We start from the raw sequence: 24,804 nt of genomic DNA on the forward strand, positions 1-24,804 counted from the left end.
ATTCAATGATTTTTTAGACGTTGGCTTCCCTTTGGTAAATTGTAAATGGAAAGTTATATTGTCTTTGGACTGTGGGAGGAAGCCAGAGTACCTGGAGAGAACCCACGCAAACACGGGGAGAACATGCGAACCCTGGCCTGATGGTGGACTTGAACTCAGGACCTTTTTGAAGTGAGGCAACAGTGCTAACCAACGTGCCACTGTACTACAGTTAGCGGGGTTAGGTTGATTGGAAACTCTAAATTGTCCATAGGTATAGATGTGGGAGTGAATGCGAGTGTAAATGGTTGTCTATGTGTTAGCCCGGCGACAGACTGGCGACGTATCCAGGGTGTACCTTTCCTCTTGCGCTAAGACAGCTGGGATAGACTCCAGCGCCCCTGTGACCCTGAAAAAGGATAAGCAGAAGTGAATGGATGGATGGAGTATTCCCAATCAAACATTCAGAGCTTTTGTCTACGCTTTCTATGCCTATTCACGTGCATTGGGGGCAACTTAGTGCATTTAGCAGGAGTCATGGATCGACTGACCTGACCTGCTCTACCATAGCTTCTTTTTACCCCCAAAATGATCCCACTCTGTTTCAAAGTTGTTAAGGTTCGGGGAGGCCAGTCAGTGACCGACGGCATTCCATTGTGTGTTTTTCTATCCAGGTATGCTTTTACTGCTTTGGCAGTGTGTTTGGCATCATTGCGATGCTGAAAAATTAAACCGTTGCCAATCAGATCCTTTGCAGATGCTATTTCATGCTGGATCAAAATCTGACAGCACTTCTCACAGTTCCATCAGTTTTGACAAAATCCACAACACCACTGACTGACATGCAGCTCCAAATCAGACAGAGCTTCTTCTGTGTTTTACAGATGGCTGTAGACACTCACTGTTGTACCTCTCTCCTTACCTCCTCACTACACATTGACGAAGATTTGGAGAAAAACGTTCTTTCCATAAGACCTGTTCTCACTGATTTACATTCTAGTTCTTGTGTAATGTCTGAGGTATGCCACATACCTCTTCTCGTTTTCCTTCCTTAAGAATGAAAAAGGCAATCTTGTGCCTGTCAGACTGTGTTGTTTTTTTGTACATTTTGTAGATGTTTTTTTTTTGTAGATTCAAGGAAAAAATTATATGCTTTTGCAAAAGGCTGCTAGTAAAAAATGTCAGAGATACAATTTAATATTCGTTCTTTTTTTATCTGTTATGTGAAGACACAACACTTGTTCGTCCCTTGAGTTATGTGCTTCTTATGCTTGAATGATTCATAGGTTGGAGTGAAGTGTAAACTTTAAAAAAACCAAGAGAACTGTGACGCAAAACCAATTGAAAACTTTAAAAGAACATCTGGCTCATTGGAAACAAAACTGTGAATTTGGACATCAATTTCAGGGTCTGCAAGCGCAGCCATAAACAATTCCCATCACTCCCACTTTTGAATCACTCTTTGAATCACCTGAATACCTGCACATCACCATTGTGCCCTGGAAATGCTTCCACGAACGCTACTGTTTGGTCTCTGTTTATCGTAGTTCTCATCATCACTGATGGTCCTTGACAGTGTCATGGCGACAAAAGTTTATATTTGATGATGATAGCAAAATCACAAATATGCAAGTGGTCAGATCTGGATGCTCAAGGAGAGAACCATGAGGGGAATAGCAGTTAAATTTAATAAATCAGGTCAGTTTGTACACTAAGGAGCTTGGAAAGAAAAGCGTCTGGACTTCTTTAAGTTGAAGACGTTTCACCTCTCATCTGAGAAGCTTCTTCAGTTCTAGGGTCACATAGTGGAGAGTCCCAGATTTAAGCCCTATGGGAGTGACCCCCAAGAGAGACATGGATCCCCTGTTGATCCTCTACCTAATCACACGAGCCAAGGTGTGAAAATTGGTGTGGGTCACAATCAGAGAAGCTTCTGAGAGGTGAAACGTCTTCAAGCAACTTAACCTCCTAGGACCTGGCGTCCACATGTTTGGACATCACATTTTGGGTTATTTAGACCAAAACACTCAATTTTGCTCTACAAGGGCCTGATATCCACTTACGAGGACATTATACTGCTACTGTTCTATCAAAATTTTAAACGAATATCCTCATATGTGGCTCTCATTTTTCTTAAAAACAAAAATAAGGTAAAAAAAAAAATAAATCTGTTAATTCTTTGTTTTTACATTCATTGGGCCCCAATCAGCCCAAATATCAAAGAGAAATTAAAAATGCATGCTGTGGAAGAGTTCGGGTCTTAGGAGGTTAAAGAAGTCCAGACGCTTTTTCTTTCCAAGCTCCTTAGACTACGATGACCTGGATGACTGAGAACCTTCACAGACATGTCAGTTTGTACAGTTTTATGGCTTTAGTTGTGGATCTTTTTTGGTAACAGCTTGTAAAATTATTTATAAAGGATATCAAGTCTTTTGCGAAGTAGATGCATGCATGCATTAATAGCCTTATTCTTCACTAGCCTAATATTGGCCATGCATATATCCCTGCGTCTCCAGTTTAATCTGATGACCTTGAGAGTAACTTAATTTAAGACTTTGAATATTTGCTGAACAGAGAAGTGACTGTGCATCTTGTTGAATTGTGGACTTGTTGTTCAGACGTCCTCTCAAAAGTAAATCTCAAATAATCTTTCAGAGGGTGTAATCTTCTTACGTTCTTCCTCACTGAAATTCTTTGAGACTTCACCCAGTGCTGACTCATCGCCGACACTCTTAAATGTTCATGTGTACTCACTCACACACACACACACACACACGCACACACACACACACACACACACACAGGCAAACTAAACTGCACTAAGTAGCAGAGTTTTCATGATGCATCATTAAGCTGCTTTCCTTAAGTCACGCTTTCAAGCTCCTTCTCAAGCTTTTGATATTTACTTCCTGTTTGGACCTTTTGTTTGCTTTCTTTTCACTTTTCTCTGCTCCAGGTGGAACCAAACACCAAGCTTTTCCCTGCCGTGTTTGTGCGACCCACCAGCCCCAGCCTCTTTCAGTTTGAACTGGCTAAAATAAAGGTGCGCGGCTCCTAATTTTACTTTTCCATTACAACAGGCTTGCTTTTGTGTCTGCAATACCACAGAAACAAATGCTGTGCTCAGACAGGATTCCCATCAGCTGTCTCTGTGTGCTTTCCAGAACGCCATGCCTCTGTCATCAGCCATCTTCAAGAGTGAGCATAAGAACCCGGTTCCACAGTGTCCGCCCCGACTGGATGTCCAGACCATAAACGCCGTGCTGTGGAGCCGCATGCCCAACAGTTTTCTCAAAGTGGAAACGGCCAGGGTTAATGAGAGGCATGGATGGGTGGTTCAGTGCGTGGAGCCCCTGCAGATGTTGGCAGTGCACATACCTGAAGAGAACAGGTGTGAAACAAGGCTTAGTTCACTTATAAGCTGGATTTGTTACTTTTTAACCCTTTAAAACCGGTCGGAGGGGGCACGCTCCGTTTTGCGTAGCTATTTTTAAATCCCTGTAGAACCGGAACCATGTAAGGTAGCGCAATAATTTTTTTTGCGTATGAAACCGGAGGAGTTGTACTTACATCTTATGCCATCAGCTTGTCCTAGGTCACGGTTTCCTTCCATATATAGCTTTGCAGAAATTGCATAAAAAGCACTTGCAACAACAAAAACATAATATTCCAGAAACACGCTTTGCCGATCCAATCAGCTGTTCATAACACTTCCTACGCTGGAATAGACGTCAGCGTGAACTATCGCATGTCCGCCATTACGTGCCCGAAACCGGAAGTGATGTCATTTTCGCGGAAAATGTAGTTTTTTACCTTCGGGGCCTTAAAAGCCTATACTGGTGTTTTTAAAAGTCATCTTTGACTTCATGCTTTTCTGAATAGTTTCTGGGATACTTAGAACTCAAATTGCAAAGCTGGAAATAATTTGTTTTGATGCACATGCTGGGGTTTTTTTTGCAAATTTAGATTATAATATTTATTTTTAGTTTTTTCTGCAGTATATAAAAAGTGGTGTATCTCAAAAATAAAACTTTGAAGACACTCAAAATAAATTTCCTGTTATTGGAAACTATTTTGTGCACCTTTTTTTGTATTTACAGTTTTGAGGGATAAACCTCTTAAATTTCTCTAACTAGAAATATATGTAAAAAGAAACAAAAACGATTTTCAATTTTTTTGTAGTTTATTGCACTTTTTTGCAATTTATGTAGTTACTATGCATTTAATGCATACATATTATTAAAATTTGGGCTATAACAGCTGTTTTGATGTATAGCAACTTGAAATGCTCCCAAAAATGGCACTACAGCATGTAAAAATATAAAGATAAGCTCTGGCGGACTTGGTTCTATGGTAGGTCAAAAAGGGTTAAAGCACACTAGTCAGTGCACACAGTATCTTAAATGTTTAATCTATACAGGAAGTTTCAAACATTGACCCTTTTTTACCGAGGACCAGAGACAGCATGCAACTGCCTGTTGTAACACAACTTGTGTTCTTTATTCTTAAACAAAAGATGTACTAAATACTGATCTGCTAAGTGCTTTTTTGTTTTGTGATCAGAACAAGGCTAACTGTTTTGCCCCATTTCTATTTTCTTAAAGCCAATTTCCTGTTTCATCTAGCTTTATTTTTAGCTTAAAGTAATGACAGTGGTATTCATATTCTCATTTAACTCTTGATAAAGACAAGCTTCCTGTAACCATCAGCACACATTGCACTAAAGTGATTTAGTTATATTTTATTTTTTTGTAACACAGTAATTTTTTTTTTTTAATCTCAACAGTCACTCAGGATTTTCTGCTTTCCTCAGTTTTATGTCACTGTGTATTAAAATGTCCTCGGCTATAAGCTGTTAGACAGACAAAACAGGTTTGAAGTTGTCATCGCGGGCTTCGCTAAATCATCATGCTGATTTTTTAACTGTTTGTGACAAGTGTATTAAGCAACCAGAAGAATTAAGGGACGGGGAGTTTCAAGTTATTATCACCTTCCATTCTGACGTATAACTGTTAAGATTCTGGCCATTGAACCTTTTAAATTTAAGAGCAAGAAGTGAGTTTAGAGTGCAGTGCTATTAGCTATGACTAGCAAACTTAGTAACCTACATCACATAAACACATGATTCTTAGTTAATGGTAAGCAACAAACCACCAATAACATAACTAATAAATTACTGTAATTTCACCACACAGTTATCCATATTTTCTGTCAGACAGAAAAGGCACCAACAACACAAAAATGGTTGAGTGACTCAGATTAGCTAACGTGAAGCCTAGCGGCTAGCGGGCAGCCACCTGTGAGTGAAAGCAGCCATGCTCCTCACAGTTAGTGTGAAGGGGGGTAAATTAGCTGTAGAGGGAAAAATCATTCTAACCCTCAGCTGTGAAAGCCTCACCCAGCCGGGCAAGTAGGCAGCCAAGTTTGTGAACACAATAACTAGAGAATGAGGCGATGTAGGGTTTTCAAATTGATACCATAACGATATCTATTAGAAATGTCAGGCAAATTTAAATTTCTGTCACGTTGAAGGTCAAGTTTTCTGAAAATCTTGTGATGCGATAACTAAACATGTAAGTCACCATGGATTTTCACATTGATAGGTGGTGAGGAGTAGTATTTTTTTTATACCAGGTTGTAAACCTTCCATGGTAAAGTTGGACATTTTAAGACTGGGTTTTATTGAGAGTCACTCACTTATGGAGACATCTTTAATGACCATTTCAGGTCCAATTGCACTGAACTGGCTTTACTTTTTAGCTCTAGAGGCTGCTGCTTGAGAATTTCACATTGGATGCTGTCAGACGTAAAAAGCAACTTACTGGCTTAAAAAATCCACAAGATAGAATAATATGAGTTTTTAAAGTTTCTCCCTGACCACAAAGTAGACTAGATCAGCGGTCCCCAACCCCCGGGCCTCGGACCGGTACCGGTCCGTGAGTCGTTTGGTACCGGGCTGCGAGAGTTGAGGCTCAGGTGTGAAATGTATGGTTTTCAGGGTTTTTATCGGTTTTCAGCGTTATTTTGTTATCGTTTTTATCGTTAACTCTGTTTTCCTGGGTCTTTTCACGTGTGTTATGAATAAATCTTCTTTTTTCGGTACCGGTACTAGTTTTATTTTGTTGTATTTATTCGCGACACCTTAAAGGCCGGTCCGTGAAAATATTGTCGGGCATAAACCGGTCCGTGGCGCAAAAAAGGTTGGGGACCGCTGGACTAGATCACAAAATTCGTGTTATGAACCATCATGAATTCTGTTAATTCTTGCTCTTTTTAATGAAAGGTGCGTTGATGTCATGGAGCTCTCGGAGCAGGAGGACATGAAGAAGTTCCACTATCACACCTTGAAACTGTACTGTGCCCTCTGCGCTCTGGGAAACACTCGTGTGGCCCACGCCCTTTGCAGCCACCTGGACCAATCACAGCTCTTATACACCATCGACAATCAGTACCTGTCTGGCATGTTACGCGAGGGCTTCTACAATGTTCTGATTAGCATCCACCTGGAGACAGCCAAAGAGGCACGACTCATGATGAAAGATGAGTTCGTCATTCCTGTCACGGCCGAGACACGCTCCATTCGTCTCTTTTCTGATGCTTCTAAAAAGCACCTCCCGCCCGGGGTGGGGCTTAGCACCTCCCTGAAACCACGCCTAAACTTTACCCCACCGTGCTTCATCAGCACCAAACGGGAGCATCTGTACAGTCCCCAAATCCCACTGGATGCACTGAAGGAGAAAGCGATTTCGATGTTGACAGAGGCTGTTCAAAGCGGAGGGCACCACATCCGAGATCCTGTCGGAGGATGCGTGGAGCACCAGTTTGTTCCAATCCTGAAGCTCATTAGCACCTTGCTGACGATGGGTGTTTTAGGAAGCGAGGACGTTCGTAAGATTTTACTGCTCATTGACCCGAACGTCTTCAAAGAGGCAAGAGAGGAGGGAGCCACGGGGGCCACAGACAAAGAGGGGCTAACAGGGGCAGAGGAAAAGGCGGTGGAAGCTGGAGAAGAAGAGGCAATCAAAGAGGCTCAACAGCCAATGGAAGGACTGCTGGAGAAGAGGCTGCCAGAGCCGGTTAAACGACAGGTGATCGTGAAAACACACACAATTGTATACACAACAGACAAATAAAAATGACCAAAACATGTGAAATCAATGCACATTGTAATCTTAAAGTGACAATCCACAGCTACGAACTAACCACACAGCTGTCCTCTCAAATGCTCCGTAACTGCTCTAATGTAATAGACCCATTCAGAGATCAGCCAAACATGAAATAGCTCCGTCTCGTATCGAACAAATGATCTCACGAGTAAATATCTCTCTTTAACAAGTGGGATAATCTGAAGCCATAAGGCGTTTCGATATGTTTCTGTCATTCTTGATAACTAACACCTGCTTTGTCACAATAGTGATGGAAGAGTACCTGTTTGTGTGCCTCCTCTCCAGATGTGCGAGCTGCTTCACTATTTCTGTGACTGCGAACTGAAGCACCGTATCGAGGCCATTGTGTCCTTTTCTGACAGCTTCGTGTCCAAGCTGCAGTACAACCAGAAGTTCCGCTACAATGAGCTGATGCTGGCCCTCAATATGTCTGCTGCTGTTACAGCAAAGAAGACCAAAGAGTTCAGATCACCGCCTCAAGAACAGGTGAGAAGAAGCACGTCGGGCCTAAGCCAGCGGATCCAAAATAGGAAGTAAAATGCAGCATTTCGATCATTGACTGGCCTGTTCCAGTTTAGTTGATTATCTTTTACAGCCATTCTGCTGTAGATTTACTGCTGTGTTTGGGATTGTTATCCTGCCGTACGACAAACATTTGTAAGCTTTAGCTGTTGGACAGACGGCCTCACATTTGACTTTCAAATGCTTCAGTACAGAGTTCATAGACTTTTTCTAGCTACACAATTTCTGTAGCTGCAAAACAAAAGCCAAATCATCTCCCTCCACCGCCGTGCTTGACAAGTGGTAAGAGCTGTTATGTGCTGATATGCTGTGTTTCATTTGGCACTGTGCAATATGGCCAAACATCTCAATGATACACAGTGCATAGAAATCATAAAAGTAGTCTCCTGATTTGTTCTTTGTAGAGAGAAAAGGCTTTCTTCTGGCAGCTCGTCCAAACAAGCCTTACTTGTTCAGTCTTTTTGTATTTATCGTGTCATGAAATTGAACATTTACCACAAGGCCTTCTGTGAGCATTGCACATCTGAAATTGGGCTCAATTTTCTTGGATGTCTTGAATGTTTGCTACTACTGAATAATCTTAATCACTGCAGAGTGATTGACTTCAAACTGTTTGGAAATAGCCTCATGGGCAGCAACAGTTGCTTCTCTAAGACCATTGCTGGTCTAAGGCATTGTGTTAACACACATCTGAAATCTCCAGACTAGTAAACATCTGCATACTGATGATCAATGAGTTGAGTGTGTTTGATTAACAGCACCTAGCTGCCACTAACCCTCCTAATCCCAAAGGAAACAATAAGGGTCTGTTTAATTTTTCACATTTCTGCATTTTGCCTTCATTAGTGTCGTATTGTTTTTGTTCAGTTGAGATTGTGTTTACCTAATTTTAAAACCCGACACTCACCAGATTATTCCATTTTTACGTAAAGCATTAAAAAAGAGGTGATGTATTGCGCTTCTCCACCACAGCACCACTTTTCATCTGTGCCGGGGCTCCCTCGTGACAGCTTTACCCCGGCAGTTGTGTACCTCTGCTAATGGATTTCTGACAGTGCGCATATCTCCCGAGTGATCGTAGTGACGCTCGTGTGACGCAAGTGTGCAAAATAGCTGCAGAGGGTAAATGCCAGTAATTGTGCATCATTTAGAGAAAGAATAAAAAAAGAATAAGTGACTCTGTAATAACTCAGTAAAACCTGCAGGCTCATGGCGTCAACTGATTGGTCAGTACCGTTGTTGTCTGAATACGTGACTAATTTGAGATTCATGTAGATTTTGGTTCAGTTCTTTCTGCCTCCTTTAGCCCAGAGAGAACCAGAGCTGCTTCTGGCTCCTAATGTTCCATAAAGCTCTCTTCTTTGTCTGTATGTGAGAGTGTGTGAGCAAAGCTTCAAGGCAAATTCATTCCTCTTGGTCTTGGTTTGATGGCATTGCTTCCCCAGGAGGGCACACTCATCTGCACAAGAGTGCACATACATAGAGCATTTCTTTAAGGTCACGGCTGCAGACAGAATTCAGTACAGCACAGCTCGTTTAATGGCTTGTCATGGTGTCTTTTGGCCTGTTAGCGCAGAGAGAGAATTAGCCACTCAGGCTGCGTTCTTTCTCTGTGATTCCTGCAATAAAAACAACATTATAACAAAGCTGGGATAGTCTCCAGTCCTACACAATGTACTACAGTAATTTGTATATGCATTTTTTTGTATCTCTATGCATCTGATTTGAACATTTTCCCACATTTTAGATCAACATGCTGCTGAACTTCAGTATGGGAGAGGACTGCCCGTGCCCTGCAGACATCCAGGAGGAACTCTATGATTTTCATAATCAGCTGCAGCTCCACTGTGGTGAGATGCAGCTCTTGCAAAAAACATTATGAACCGCAACGCTAAACTGTTTATGTTTATTACAACACATATATCATTTTGTAACATGATGCAGCAATGTTACATTTTCCTGATTGCTTTTAGAATTCATTACAGTTATTTCACCGAGGCAGCACAAACTAGCATTATGGCTGATAATGTAAGAATAATAAAACAAAACAAACATCCTTATGAAAAATGCTTTACGTGCACATATTTCTTGGCACTGTTAGCTGCCGTTGCGTCGCCATCAGCAAAATTGTGCCTGTACTTCATGAGATGTTTCTTCCTCTCTCTCTGCAGTGCTTTCTGTCAAGGCAGAAGATTTGAATGTTCGTTGCTTCCGCAATTTCTCTGACATCTTGATGTTTTGATAAATAATTGAATCGCCCTCCCTTCCGTGGTACTGCCGATCTAATGGCGGCCTCACCCGTGCAAAAAAAACAAAGAAACTTTAAATTGCTAAGAAATAAGGAGAGGGAATAGTTGTCCTGCACATCTGCGCATCATGCACATTGTTGTTGTTTTTTTCTCTCTGTGTAATGAAGGAATCCCTATGGAGGAAGACGAAGACGAGCAGGATACATCGATTAAAGGTCGCCTCCTTATGCTGGTGAGCAGGATCAAAGGCCAGGCGCACAAAGCAGAGGAGCCCACGAAGATGGAGCAAGCTGCACCCTGTGAGGAAATCACTGCTTTCATTGCGCTGCTTGAATGATGGTGCTGTAGTGCCTACTGTATCGTTACACCTGAACCTGGTTAATAACTAACGATGATGCGGATTAAAAGTTAATTAGTGAGCAGGGGGACAACAAATTTGAGGAATATTACTGCAGAAGCACACTGAATCACAAGTGGAAGCAGTTTACTCTTCGGATGTGTTACTTCATAGTCAAGCTGTCCAACAACAAGAAAAAAAGTTGTCCTTGAGCAAGACATGGAATTGGTTTGGTTTGTTGTTGTTGTTTTCCCATAAAAGCACAAGCGCTGAGCTCGCGCCTTGTACATTTAGTCCCTGCTACATTTTGCTCATTCGTGGCCTTGTTCACCTCTTTCTGTACAACCTCTGTGTCTCTCTTTGTGTTCCTGGCACAAAAGAGAGGGCAGAATTAACAGGAGATGTTTCTGTATTGCACTTCTAGCGCCCTGAGTCTTGCCTCTATTTGTCTGCCGGTGCCACGTGGACTGATTCACTGGGTAGCAGTCATTTCCATTTCAATTTCCCTTCAATTTCATTATGGAAATATGCAGCCTGGTGGAGCAGAGAGGCTTCAGAGTGAAGAGCATCCTGTGTCAGCCGCTCCAGGAGATGAGAGCGGAGAAACGAAAGGGAAAAAAATAAAAAATCGTCAGCGATAAAACTCAATGCTTAACCTGATTAAACTCACAGACACGTGCGGACTGCATGAGATCGAGCACAAACATAGCAACACAAATGTTTCAGTCGCAGGTCCAAATAACGGGTGTGCCACAAGAGTGCAACTGCAAGATGTGTCTAATTGCCTCTCTCAGGGATCAGGGACCACCACTGAATGTGAGTGACCACAAGTTCTTATTTAACTGGACAAAGTTCTGTTTAGAGTTGGATATTTTGTGCTTAAAGACAAATTCCACACTTAGGCCAGCCCTAAAGCATCCCTACTTTACCTCTCTTATGGTGACCATACTGTAACCTGCCCAAATAATCATCCTGTGTTCAAAATGTCTTGAAACTAGTGGTTTAAGGTTATTTACTCATCATGAAAGTGCCACAGACAAATCACATATACAAATATCATAGATCTCTTAAATGGTATACCAAGCACGGTTTTCCTAGATGTTAGGATATTTAAATGGCACAACAAAAAAAGATTCGATCCACTGATGGCAGATTTCAGTAGAGTGCATGTTGTTGCTGAATGATTTTAGTGTGGACCAAAGTTGTCGACCAACTGACTGTTGTCCTCATCCCTGTTATCATCCCTCTTCGTGCAGTTAATATAAAACTGAGCTGGCTCGTGCTTTGTTCTGTCCTTTTATCATACACTGATAAGCCACAATAACCTTCCAGATGATCAGCTGCATTTCCACGGGACCTCTTGGGCTATTTTGTGATATCCACTGGGGATTAAAATGACCATGGATGCTTGTGTGATGTGTTTAAAACAATCTATAGTTGACTGATACTTTTCAAAGTAACATTCACATGAATCCCAGCAGAGCGTTGCATTGCAAAGAAACAATACATTTTATTCACCTAACCTGTAAGTGGTTTTAATGTTGTTGTATATATTATATGTCTGGGATTGTAGATAACATTCAAAACTAGATATATGCTCCCCAACCCCCGGGCCACGGACCGTTACCGGTCCATGAGTCGTTTGGTACCGAATTGAGGCTCGGGTGTGAAATTTTTGGTTTTCAGGGTTTTTATGGGTTTTTAACATTAACTCGGTTTCCCTGGGTCTTTGCCTGTGTAAATGTTCTTTTTTTTGGTACCAGTACTGGTTTTATTTTGTTGTATTTATCTGCAACACCTTAAAGGCTGCTCCGTGAAAATATTGTCGGACATAAACCGGTCCGTGGCGCAAAAAAGCTTTAGTGTGCTTTAGTGTCTACGGTTTGTCATTTGTTGGTGTGTTTCCTTTTAAGTGGGTTTAGGCTCCAAGGAAGTAGTAGGACACCAAGTGAAGAAGACACCTATTAAATTTGGTGCTGCGATTCAGGCTGTAACTCCTCTTCATCACGTCATCTCTCTTTCTCTCCTAGAGTCCCTGAAGATACAGATGGCTCCACTGTCTCAGCCATTATTTCATAAGAATGAAGAAAAGAAGCACAGAAGCTGTTTGGTTTAGTTTATCCAGTAGGAGCATTTAATGGTCAGACATGAGGAGATCTGTGTGTGTGTGTTTCCATCACTGTGACTCTGGATAGTCCAGCTTTCTTTACTGGGGCGTAGTAAGGGAGAAAGTGGGAGAGCAGTATATTTAACAGCAAAGCCGGCAGTGACTGTGTTTGATAGTGTGACAGAGTGCGAGTTAGGTGCTTGCTGAGAGAGGAAAAAAAATGTCGCTTCTTAATCTCGAGCTTCTGCATCTGCCCTTTCTCTGACACCCACGCAGCTCTCGGCAGCAGGATCTGTTACTGGTGCCATCCTGCTGGCTTCCCGCCCATCTCACAAAAAAACCACAGGCGCACACCCTTGCACTGACTGACAGTCTGCTGTCAAACAGTCTTTTGAAAACCAAGAGAACCAATCAACCAAACAGACACGTGGTTTTAAAAACGCAATCACCTAATTGCAGTACTGTTAAGGAAATCAATTGTGTGTTAATGACTCCCTCTTTTATGGTACTGGATTGTTTAATTGATGTTTTTTTCTCATCCTTTGTGTGTTCATAACCATAAAAAAACAAAAAAACAAACCCTCACCCACACACTCTATTGATCCAGTTTTAATGAAGCCTTAAGGGTAACCCACATATGAGCTGTCCAAACAAATGTTTCCTTTTAACCGCAAAGGCAGAACTATTAATACCATATCCTGTTTCCTTCTTTATTCTTTACACAACAGTGGATCTTTCTGCCCCACTGAAAGTGTGGCTTTGGAATAAATTAATATTTTTCAAAGATTAGCTCATGTGACACAAACATACAGTTTTTTGTTGTTGTTTTTTAAAGCCACGTGAAGACTTTGATGTTGCTGTCTTTTTTCTTTCTTCTTTCTGTTCTTAAGGTCTTATTTGCCACATGGAGCAAGTTCTTTTATTCAATATTCAAGCGTCAGTTGTGAAAAAGAAAGCACGTTGTCAAGTAGGCAGGTTAATGGAGGGAATTTGTGCATTAATGTGTGCCTACTGTATGTTAAGTGCCTCTTGTGTGACCCCAGCTAATGGGAAGAGGGTCAAAGTCAATGTTCCTTTCAAGGCCTGTGATGTACAGTAAGGATTTCGAAACGATACAGTGAGCACTTCTGCCATGGCAAGCCTTTCTCTGCTTCACTGTTTAATACGAGGCAATCAGCTTGTTTAATAAAAGGAAACTGAGTCGTCTTTGCTCATGTTTATTTCCAGCCAATCTGAAAGAGCTTATCTCTCAGACCATGGTCAGCTGGTCCCAGGAGTGTCACATCCAGGACCCTGAACTTGTTCGCAAAATGTTCAGCCTGCTGAGGAGGCAGTACGACAGCGTTGGAGAGCTCCTCCGGGCCATGAGGAAGACGTACACCATCAGCGCTGCCTCGGTCCAGGACACCATCAACCTCTTGGCCTCCCTGGGTCAGATCAGATCTCTGCTGTCAGTTCGAATGGGAAAGGAGGAGGAAAAGCTCATGATTGATGGACTGGGGTAGGTCATTCGACTCGATTTAGATAGAAAAACTGTTTTTTTTTTTTTTCTTTCAGCAAACACCTAAATATTCAAAGTTTGCTTCTTTTCATGTGCTTTTTAGTGACATTATGAACAACAAGGTCTTCTACCAGCACCCGAACCTCATGAGAATACTGGGCATGCATGAGACTGTCATGGAGGTCATGGTCAATGTCCTCGGAGGAGACAAGTCCCAGGTTTAACATCTTCTGCCTTTACCCACATGGAGTCTTTAGCACCATCTCAGCAGAAACTGTGTTTTAATCCAGTCTTGCATGCTTTCCTTTGTGTGTAAAGCATGGTCGCAGAGCAGGTTTCATTAATAAGGACGTGGTCCTGACAACACAGAAGGGCAGAAAGGGCAGACTGAATTGGGCTGGCTTGCTGGCAGCGTGTACGCATCAATTAGAAGCCGAGACATGCGGGGGGAATTTAGAGTAACATGAAGGAAATCATTACTGTAAACTCAGTTCCCCAGAGTGAAGCAACAGTTTCTCCAAAACCACTTATTATCAGCTGCTTTTCGAGGGACACTTTTGTAGCCGTATCCAGGGATAAAAGTAGTCATGTCCACTCATAAAAGCATGGCTGCTGCCTGCAGTCATTTCAAAACTTTAAAAGATGCAGTTTACTCTTATTAATATCCAAGTAAAGATATTTGAGCCACTTAGGCTCTGTTTTATCCTACCCTTCAGGAAATTGCCTTTCCCAAGATGGTGGCCAGCTGTTGTCGCTTCCTGTGCTACTTCTGCCGGATCAGCCGTCAGAATCAGAAGGCCATGTTTGACCACCTCAGTTACCTACTGGAGAACAGCAGCGTGGGCCTAGGTGGGTACAGCCATGTTTAGAACAGGAGTGTAGTGGTTTACACATTCGTGTAACAAGTGAAAAATCCTCTGGTTTGATCCCAGTGTTGGGGCAAAAAGTCATTTCTGACATTTCTGTGTTTTTTAAATGTCGATTAACTTTATTTATATTGTTAAATACACTAGTGAACCGGATTAATGAAGGGGTCATATATAAAATCTAATCTAATCTAATATGTGAGTATTACGTGATGTATGACTTTATGACTCTACATTATGGTTCCCACATTATAATCAATGTTGTCCTTTTTGGTCACTTAAAGTATATTTATAAAACTGGGATGTCATATTTGTTACATTTTTCTGCCCTCTCGGGCAAATCTCTTGTGAAGGACATTTAGATACATTTGTATAGATAACAGTCACTCAGCCAAAAACCGTTTGCAGCTTCTGACAGGAATATTCTTTCTGGCTCAAAATAACTTAATATCAATTATTTATATTCTTTATCTAGTAACTTATGCCAGTTTAAATTCCCGCAATCGCTTTTTGGCAAATACCAGGAGGAGACACACATCCCTTCCAAGTTGCATCAGGAAGAATATAAGAAAACAATCTGCCAATCAGAAACATGCTGACCTGACCACTGTGGCGACCCCCTTGTGAATAAGGGAACAGCTTAAAGTAGCTAAGTGGCTGTCGAATTCTCTGAAAGGAGCCAAAGATCTCTTTAACTTCAGCCAGAGGATATGTGAAAGCTGAGCTGTATGAACTAACAACTCATTGAACTTATGTGTGTGTCTGTGTGTGTGCATGTGTGTGTTTGTGCGCATGAACGACTTCACTTATTGCTCATAGGTTACAGCAGGTTATTTAGTACTACGGGGAAAAAAAAGATAAAAATGAAACAACTCTTGTGACATTAAACAAGCTGTAATATAAATAATGTACAGTGCTATGTTATGTCCTAATATGACTGAATTATTCAGTGCAAACTGGTAAGAACCCTAAAACTAAGGCAGGTTAGCTTCCTGTTACATTTTAAAAGGTGGAAATAGCACCCCCTGCTGTTTACACATTATTTTAAAAAGCACAGGGTAGCTGTCTGTACAGTAAGACACAACAAAAATGACACTAACTATCTGAGCCTGTGTGGGTGCATTGTGTTGCAGCTTCGCCAGCTATGAGGGGCTCCACTCCTCTAGATGTGGCTGCTTCCTCAGTGATGGACAATAACGGGCTGGCTCTGGCACTTGAAGAACCTGACCTGGACAAGGTGAGTTTAAGTCACTGTATACTCTTCCTGCTTGATTCAGAGAGAAAGACAGTTTGGACTTGAGGACCTATACATGCATATTAAGAAAGAGATACCTACGGTAAGACCACCAGGGAGGGAATGCACAGATTATTTGAGCTACATGATGTGTGTAATGTATCTTTAGGTGGTCACCTACTTGGCTGGCTGTGGTCTTCAGAGTTGTCCAATGCTTCTGGCTAAAGGTTATCCAGACATTGGCTGGAACCCCATTGAGGGAGAGCGCTATCTGTCCTTCTTGCGGTTTGCTGTCTTTGTGAACGGTATGTCTGCAGTTATTGCTTTCTCCCTGATTTAATCTCTCACTTGTTCTGTCTGTTTATTCTTGTGCCGCTCCTCTGTCTAAATGCACAGAGAAACATAGGAGAGATTTAAAAGAACTGCCGTCACTTGCTTAAGGCGAAGTCTACTCAGATGTAGATGCTGAACGGCGAGCATATCTATTCTTGCACGTATGCATATATGTTCGTGTTGCAGGCGAGAGTGTGGAGGAGAACTCGAGTGTTGTGGTGAAGCTGCTGATCCGTCGTCCGGAGTGTTTCGGACCTGCTCTGAGAGGAGAGGGAGGGAACGGTCTCCTGGCTGCCATGAAGGAAGCTATTAAGATCTCTGAGACGCCCGCTTTGGACCTCCCAGGCTCCGTCCAGGGAGTTAGCTCTGATGTGTAAGCCATAAAAATCAAGCAAATCTTATAAAATCAATGCCAAGGCCTTAGCCTTCAGATTAACTGCTTTAACCAGCCCCTGTTGATTTGTGTCTTTGCTTCAGTGCCCTTAAAAATGTTTCTGCTCTTTTCCCACTGTTAGGTCTGGTGATGGTGACGATGAAGAGGAGGTGGTCCACATGGGCAATGCCATCATGTCGTTCTATTCTGCTCTCATCGACCTGTTAGGACGTTGTGCCCCTGAGATGCATGTAAGTTTCTTAGAAAGTGTCACGGGTTGTTTTTCATGGAATTGTTTTGTTGTATTTTCCTCTGATTCACTTGCTTTTCCCACCTAAAGCTCATCAACAAAGGGAAAGGCGAAGCTCTGCGCATTCGTGCTATCCTGCGCTCTCTAGTGCCTACTGAGGACCTCGTGGGAATCATTAGCATACCGCTCAAAATGCCCATTACTAACAAAGGTACTGGCTAACAACGTGACGTGAGAATGTGCTTTGTTTTAACGAACGCCTCGTTTTTATTTGCATGTTACAGCATGTCACACACAGCGATTCCCAAACTATGCACGTTCAGTGCAAGGCGGAAAGTTATCGATTTCACTGCTCATGCCTTTTTAATCAGCGCGATGCTTTACCGCACGCTCCCGTGGCTCTGAGTAAGCCAGATCATTTCTATAGCGGGCTGTCTTGCTCTATTGATTGATCTGCATAAGCATGGCAAGACTCGCCTCTTAAATTTGCTGCTGTGAGCACTGCCACACAAGCTTTGTCAGCAGGCCAAGAACCAAGACAACGAGTCAAGGGTCCAGAAAAACTGCTGCGTGCGTGCGGCCTAATGAATACGCATGGCTCTCCTAATTAGAAAAGACTTTCCATTATGAAGTGCATGCTGTTGCTTGGGTATTTCACTGCTTCATGCTTGCGTGGATCACAAAACTCGTCTTTGTTATGTCTGCTTCAAACTCCTAGATGGGTCAGTGACAGAGCCGGACATGTCGGCAAGCTTCTGTCCGGACCACAAGGCCCCCATGGTGCTGTTTTTAGACAGAGTGTATGGTGTGGAAGCCCAGAGCTTTCTGCTTCACCTGCTTGAAGTTGGCTTCCTCCCTGACCTGAGGGCTGCTACTTCTCTGGACACGGTAGGCGCAGCTGATAGCAGCGTAGGAGAAAAGTAATGAGTAGCCAGGCACCGTAACACGAACTTCAAGGAGTTTCTGGATCGATAATATCGGGCTCTCTTTTATAGCAATAAGAAGCAGCTCATTAAGCCAAAGCTCTGCTTTAAACTTGTTTGATTAATGTCATTGCTCTTTATTCTTATTAATCAACAGTACGCTTATAGATTAAAAATAGCTGGAACACATCCATATGTTGCTTCTTTCAAATACAAGTGCCTACTTAAAGTTTTAATCACTTTATATCTGAGTTTTAACATGTTGTGTGACCTTTTCCCCCTACAGGAGGGTCTGTGTACCACCGAGACAGCCCTGGCTATGAACCGCTACATCGGTTCAGCCATGCTGCCCCTCCTCACCCGCTGCGCCCCTCTCTTTGCTGGCACCGAGCACTACGCCACCCTCATAGACTCCACCCTGCACACCATCTACCGCCTGTCCAAGGGCCGATCGCTGACCAAGGCGCAGAGAGATGCGATAGAGGAGTGTTTGCTGTCTGTTTGCAAGTAAGAAGCGAAAGAGTTAAAAAAAACACTTTTCCAGAAGTAGTAAAGACTAACAACTTATCTTAACCATCTTTTTGAGTCAGTGTGACGCACAAAATTGGTCAAAGTCTGAAGATGTTTAAAGGCAGCCCGAGGGCAGCAGAGCTCTTATCTCTCTCCCGCCCTACCCCGCAGGCACCTTCGTCCCTCCATGCTGCAGCAGCTCCTGCGCCGCCTCGTCTTTGATGTGCCCTTGTTGACTGATTACTGCAAGATGCCTCTAAGGGTGGGCAACAGTTTGTTCGCTCTTTCATTCATTTAAATTCCTCCGCCATCCTTTATTTCAGATCCTCTGTCGCCCTGCCCTCGTGTTTTTGTTTTCGCTGCTTCCCGTCGTCCTAATTATTAATTACTTCTTAATCGCCATCTTCTCCTTTGTTTTAAGTTCTCCCTTTCTTTTCTACATGCTCTTTTTGTGTGGTCCATGTGGTCGCTGCATGGTCACGCTTTGCTCTCATACGTTTATTAGATTTTCAGCTTGGTGGGGAGCTACCAACAGCTCATTTCCACTAACTCTAATCAATTTAATGGTGCTTGCATTCGCCCCTCTCGCTCTCTTTCACGCTCACATAAACCCTCCCAAGGTGCCACAGCTGTAACGCACCTGTAAGAAGTGTTAATCATCTGGTGTACGCAAAGTGGGGAGCTATAGGAGGGGAAAAAACAAAACAAGGGGGTGAAGTAGTGGACTGTGATTACGGGCTTGTTGGCGCTACGTCTCTAATCTGTCTCTCAGGCCACAGCAAAGAAACCCTGGAGATGTAATAGATCGACTGGCCCACAAAAGTGTTCCTAAGTTTCACTTGTGCTGATTTTGGAAGAAGTGATTCCCCTGTGCGGTGCCATGTGTGGCAGTGTGTATGCTTATTACCTGTCTTTGAACTCGCTAAGCATGTGTGTCTTTCCTGTGCCCTCTAGCTGCTAACCAACCACTATGAGCAAAACTGGAAGTACTACTGCCTCCCTTCAGGCTGGGGCAGCTTTGGAACAGCCTCTGAAGATGAACTATTGCTTACCAAGAAGATCTTCTGGGGAGTGTTTGACTCTTTGTCTCAGAGGGTGAGGGAAAGTCCTTCTATTTACACGTATTTGACAAACAGCTGTCACCTACTTGTTAAAGAGCATTTTCTAAGAGTGTAAAGAAACAGCAAACGCTCTAAAAACACGATAAACCATTCAATAAAAATCCCATAATTCATGCAGTCTTGATTAACATGTATGTATTCGAGGCACTACTTGGGTATAAATAGGTTTAGGTCTATTAGCGATGCAGATGGCTGGACTCAGCACATCTCTCTAAATGCCCACTCACGAAAGGAGGCTTTGCAAAGGGCCGGTCTGAAAACATCAATATCTGGACAGCCGTCATTGATCCAAAGCCTCGAGCACGCCGGTCCCTCAGCTTTTAAGAATGATTCTTCATTAGCGTTTCTTCCGCTTGCCTCTTGCTCTTTCTTTAAGACTGGAGTGGCTATACGACTTTATTCAAGTTCAGCATAAATTAGCAGTGGAAGACATTACTTGCATTTGTTAAGTAACATTTTTATTTGCAGATCTCTATAGGAGGAGATGCAATTTCACATTCAGTGCTGTTGCTTTCCTTCTTTCCGCATGCAGAAGTACGACCCTGAGCTGTTCAAGATGGCCATGCCTTGTCTCAGTGCCATAGCTGGAGCTTTGCCGCCAGACTATGTGGATGCCTCCATTTGTACCACTGTGGAAAAGCCTGTTTCTGTGGATGCTCAGGGCAACTTTGACCCCAAACCAATCAATACGGCTAAGTAAGCCATTTTGAAGCCAGACACCAATTAGAAACCCTTGCACACAAAAATGCAGCCACACACTCTGCGTAATTTCATTAACATGCATTTTGCACATACTTGCAGACTAACTGTCAGCTTTTTATTCTAGCATCGCTCTTCCAGAGAAACTTGAGCATTTTGCCAACAAGTACGCCGAGCATACCCATGAGAAATGGTCTGCAGAGAAGGTAAGAGCCTTCGCCGAGTCAAATGGCTATTAAATGATGCAGTTTTAGAGCAGGCCATCGGTATTGTGAGAAAAGAGCAGGGCACTGCGGAGGATGATAATCAGTGGAGGTGGATTTCAGCTACATGAAAGTGAATAAAAGTAACAAAATTAAGTCAATACTGTACATCATGATATCAGCTTATCCAATCAGGGTCCCTGGAAGGGGTAGGTGGAGCCTAGCCCTGCTGTATTAAGCTGATAAGTAGAAGAAAGGGGATGGATGGTTATCATGATATTTTCTTTTCTTTCTCCTGTGTCACAGTAATACTTCCCCCTTGGCGATGCCTCCTTCTTTGTTAGAGTCGAGGGATTGCTCTGGCATGCTCACAATAACTTTGGTAGAGCCATAGTAGAGAGCTAATGCGCTCTCTTGTGCCAACTGCTTAGCCTGCACTGTCGCATTCGTTAAAGTTTTTAACGAAAGCTGAGAGCAGCAACAACCATGACTCGGCAAAATATGATGTGTATTTAATCTCGTACTCAGTCTGTCAAATAGTAAATCTTGTCCTCGGGAGACTCTGAAGGCAATCAGGTTTGCTGTCACTCTCTGCTTGCGCCTCAGGTGCTGCTGGGGTGGAAATATGGAGACTGTGTTGATGAGAAGGCGAAGACTCATCCTCAGCTGAGAACCTACAAAGGCCTCACGGAGAAGGTACAGTATGAAGAATGTGATATTTGTAAATAATATTAACTTTAAAGAGATTAGGGCTTTTAAGGCTCATGAGGTTTTTTTTATTTGTTTTCCATTTCTGTCTCTCTGCTTTAGGAGAAGGATATTTACAGATGGCCTATTAGAGAGTCCCTGAAGAGTATGCTGGCAATGGGGTGGAGTATTGATAGGACCAAAGATGGAGAGAGCATGTCTCAACAGAGGGAGACTGAGAAAATGAGAAAGATATCTCAGGCCTCACAGGTACGATACAGGGATGAAAAGTGTTTCCAAAGATTGTACGGTGAAAAATTGCTCGTCTCCAGCACAGCTGTAGTTTCTAATTTGCTAACTAATCTTGAGGAAATCTTGCTTGACTTGACTATGATTGTCAGAGAAGTAGTATAGATGTATGTGATTCCTTACAGTCAAAACACTCAACAGACACTTTTTAGCCGGACACCTGAATGAATTTAGGCTTGTACACATTGTCATGACGACCTGCTGAAGTTCAAAGTGGATTTAAGTGACTTGCCAGACAGTCTGGTCCGAGTATTTCAGAAACTGCTGATCTACTGGGATTTTACTGGCATCTAATGGGATAGGAACCATCTCTATGGTTTACAAAGAATGGTCCTAAAAAGGCAGAGTATCCAGTGAGCAGCAGTTATCTGGGCCTCTGTGATGCTAGAGAAAATTGGCAGACTGCTTTTAGTTGGCAGGCAGCAGCGACTCAAATAACCACTCGTTACAACGACAGCAGCATGGTATGCAGAAGAGCATGTCCGAACTTGTTGAACCATAAAAAAGATGGGTTACAGCAGCAGAAGCCCAGGTACCACTCCTGTCAGCTAACAGGAAAGAGAGGCTACAATTCACCCAAGCAAACTAAATGTGAAGAATAGAAGATTGGAAAGATGTTGTCTGATTATATGAGTCTCAATTTCTGCTCATTCAGATGATGGTATAAATAATTTAAAGCATGGATTGTACAGCATGATCTTATATGGACGGTTCAGGTCGGTGCTGTTGCTGTAACGGTGTAGGAGATATTTTCGTGGCATGCTTTGGGCCTCTTAGTCCAGGATTTCATAGATGAACGTAAATGAATTCATCATTAATGCATGAATATATGCCACATACACATTTAAGCAGGCTAAAGGCACAAATGCAGAATCCCTGAGATCCTAATAGAACTTTGAATGCTGAACTTCTACCTGGTAGTGTTACAGTGCTGTTTTTCAGCTGGTTTATAGGTTAAAATCAGTTAATTAAACTGTTACCTTGTATGAATTCTAAACAAGAATTTATTTACATTTCAGAAGCGTGATCTTTTTTTTTAATCTAATCATTACTTGTAAATAAACTTAGCAATGTTAGCTGTATTTACTTTACATTTTCTAGTTTTCGTACAGGACCACCAACAGCACAGTACTAATGTTACTAATCACCTCCTTCAATAAGCCCAAATACACAAAATAATCCTTAAACACAGGCTATTAAGTCTTCTGTTATCCAACATTCGATTTACAGATAACAGCACAATCAAGCTCAGATTCTCACCGCAAACTTACATCTGTTTTCAGGCTAACGGCTTCAATCCGAGCCCAATAGACACAAGCAACGTGGTTCTATCCAGAGAGCTGCAAGTGAGTGACCCCGCGTTTGATTTGTTGCACTTCTTCCCTTTTTCATGTATCAAAGGACGCCTCAATCTGAATGCGAGATCAAAAGCAATCCTTCCTGCATGCAAATGAGTAATGTGGGCGGGATGTGCGTCTCACTTCTTTTTGTCTTGTTTTCAAGGGGATGGTGGAGGTGGTGGCTGAAAATTACCATAACATCTGGGCCAAGAAGAAGAAAAGTGACCTTGGAAGTCGAGGTGATTTGCTAATGAAGCCGATCAGAAATGCGTACTGCTTAAAGACGCATGAAAAGCAGACAGGAAGAGTATGTGTGTGTATGTGTGTGTGTTGGGTGGGTGGAATTAAAGTGCTGCGTTGTTGCGTTTAAATGTGTTTGGGAGCATATGCACGTGTCTGCCTCGCTGGTCTTGACTAACTCGATTCAGCCGAGTGGTGCTTCCTCTCCGGTTCGCCATCTGCCTTCACGGAGACGCTCAGCGGAGAGAGACGTGGCTAATCGTGTCTGAACAATAAGCTGCTTGTGGTTTCAGGAGGGGGAACACATCCTCTGTTGGTGCCCTACGACACGCTGACGGCCAAGGAGAAGGCCCGCGATCGAGAGAAGGCTCAGGACCTTTTTCGCTTCCTGCTAATCAATGGATATAGCATCACAAGGTCAATACAAACAGAAGCTCTCTCTGATGTTGAATTAAGGTTTTGCAGAAAGTTTGAATGAATTTATAACTAGCCGTGGAATCCATCACCAAGGTTTTACCAACATTTCATTTATAGACATCTTCTTATGTTGCAGAGGTCTGAAGGACTTGGAGCAGGATTCCTCCTCCATGGAGAAAAGGTTTGCCTACAAATTCCTCAAGAAGCTGCTCAAATATGTTGACTCAGCCCAGGAATTCATTACCCACTTAGGTATGACAAAAATAATAATAATAATAATACACAAGATATGACTAAAGCAGACTTTAATCACATTAAATAAGCTTCTTTTTAAATAAATATTCTTAATCCAGAAGCCATGGCTGCCAGCGGGAAGACAGACAGGTCACCTCATGAGCAAGAAATCAAGTTTTTTGCCAAAGTAAGAAAGCGGCACAAATACTGCATGTGGAGAGCTCGTTCAAACATGATGCGGTTAACCTGACTTAGCTTCTCATTGTCTTTGCTGCCCTTCAGGTGCTCCTCCCTCTCATTGACCAGTACTTTAAGAACCACTCTCTCTACTTCCTGTCCTCCCCTAATAAGAATCTAAGCAGCAGCGGCTATGCCTCCAACAAGGAGAAAGAAATGGTCACCAGGTACCCATTTAATTGATGTACATGCAACAGTGCAGCATGTTACATGATTATTTCTTGTTGCCATATTCTGCTTGAATTACTACTCTTCTGTTCATTTACTAACCCTGATTTTCTGATTTCATTGCTATTTCTTTAATTCCTCATGCCTCCAGCCTCTTTTGTAAACTGGCAGCTCTTGTCAGACATAGGATTTCACTTTTTGGTAAGCCGACTACTAGTATCTGGTCAGGTGTGTGTGTATGTGTGTGTGTGCTGCCTTATGACCTTGAACATTTTCAGCTTAAAAATGTAAACACAGATCTGAGAGAAAGAGTCAGGCCTTAAGGGAAGAGTTCTTGTCCAAAGTTACTGTAGGATGAGAACCTGAATGCTTCGCTGATAAACATGAAATATGACACCACTTTAGCTCAATATAAATATTAGAAGCAGCCAGCCTGACTTTGCCTAGCATCTTTTTTTTTTTTAGCTATGTCGCTAACTTAGTTTATCTGCTGACCCAAAGTTACTATAATTCCATAACATATGCAAGAAGAGGAGCTGTTTCAGCAGCTGCTGGTGCCAGACTCTCTGCCTGGCGCCATGCATCAGACATGGCACATGGACCTGAAATACAAGAAAATCTAATTGGCTGCTGGCTCTAGAGTGGGAGTAAAGCGAGTCTTTATTTCACTATGTTGGAACTCTTTAAGTAATTATGCATATTCTAAGTCTTTGATGTTTATTTATATTTATATTTTCATCCTCTTAAATATTCTTTATGTTAAACGTTTTATTCATTTTATAAATGGATATAGTCTGGA

The 24,804-nt window shown here is 42.4% G+C and overlaps 1 protein-coding gene across 3 annotated transcripts in view; it reads left to right on the forward strand.

Moving 5' to 3' along the window:
- The window catches only part of LOC134644238 (ryanodine receptor 3-like), a 109,161-nt gene that overhangs the window by 56,635 nt on the left and 27,722 nt on the right, over nt 1–24,804 (forward strand). For all 3 annotated transcript variants that reach the window (XM_063497075.1, XM_063497076.1, XM_063497077.1), the window contains exons 34-62: nt 2,936–3,022; nt 3,144–3,370; nt 6,263–7,067; nt 7,431–7,631; nt 9,415–9,517; nt 10,084–10,215; nt 13,588–13,861; nt 13,965–14,079; nt 14,578–14,710; nt 15,861–15,964; nt 16,131–16,266; nt 16,481–16,667; nt 16,810–16,918; nt 17,008–17,128; nt 17,636–17,805; nt 18,127–18,347; nt 18,522–18,612; nt 19,305–19,445; nt 20,004–20,167; nt 20,298–20,376; nt 20,980–21,069; nt 21,184–21,330; nt 22,653–22,715; nt 22,873–22,948; nt 23,243–23,366; nt 23,503–23,618; nt 23,720–23,787; nt 23,883–24,004; nt 24,157–24,206. In XM_063497075.1, coding sequence (XP_063353145.1) covers nt 2,936–3,022; nt 3,144–3,370; nt 6,263–7,067; nt 7,431–7,631; nt 9,415–9,517; nt 10,084–10,215; nt 13,588–13,861; nt 13,965–14,079; nt 14,578–14,710; nt 15,861–15,964; nt 16,131–16,266; nt 16,481–16,667; nt 16,810–16,918; nt 17,008–17,128; nt 17,636–17,805; nt 18,127–18,347; nt 18,522–18,612; nt 19,305–19,445; nt 20,004–20,167; nt 20,298–20,376; nt 20,980–21,069; nt 21,184–21,330; nt 22,653–22,715; nt 22,873–22,948; nt 23,243–23,366; nt 23,503–23,618; nt 23,720–23,787; nt 23,883–24,004; nt 24,157–24,206 — 4,456 coding nt within the window. The remainder of the gene's footprint in view (nt 1–2,935; nt 3,023–3,143; nt 3,371–6,262; nt 7,068–7,430; nt 7,632–9,414; nt 9,518–10,083; nt 10,216–13,587; nt 13,862–13,964; nt 14,080–14,577; nt 14,711–15,860; nt 15,965–16,130; nt 16,267–16,480; nt 16,668–16,809; nt 16,919–17,007; nt 17,129–17,635; nt 17,806–18,126; nt 18,348–18,521; nt 18,613–19,304; nt 19,446–20,003; nt 20,168–20,297; nt 20,377–20,979; nt 21,070–21,183; nt 21,331–22,652; nt 22,716–22,872; nt 22,949–23,242; nt 23,367–23,502; nt 23,619–23,719; nt 23,788–23,882; nt 24,005–24,156; nt 24,207–24,804) is intronic.

This window comes from Pelmatolapia mariae, linkage group LG16_19 (genome assembly GCF_036321145.2).
Source record: "Pelmatolapia mariae isolate MD_Pm_ZW linkage group LG16_19, Pm_UMD_F_2, whole genome shotgun sequence".
In the NCBI taxonomy this organism is placed as follows: domain Eukaryota; kingdom Metazoa; phylum Chordata; class Actinopteri; order Cichliformes; family Cichlidae; genus Pelmatolapia; species Pelmatolapia mariae.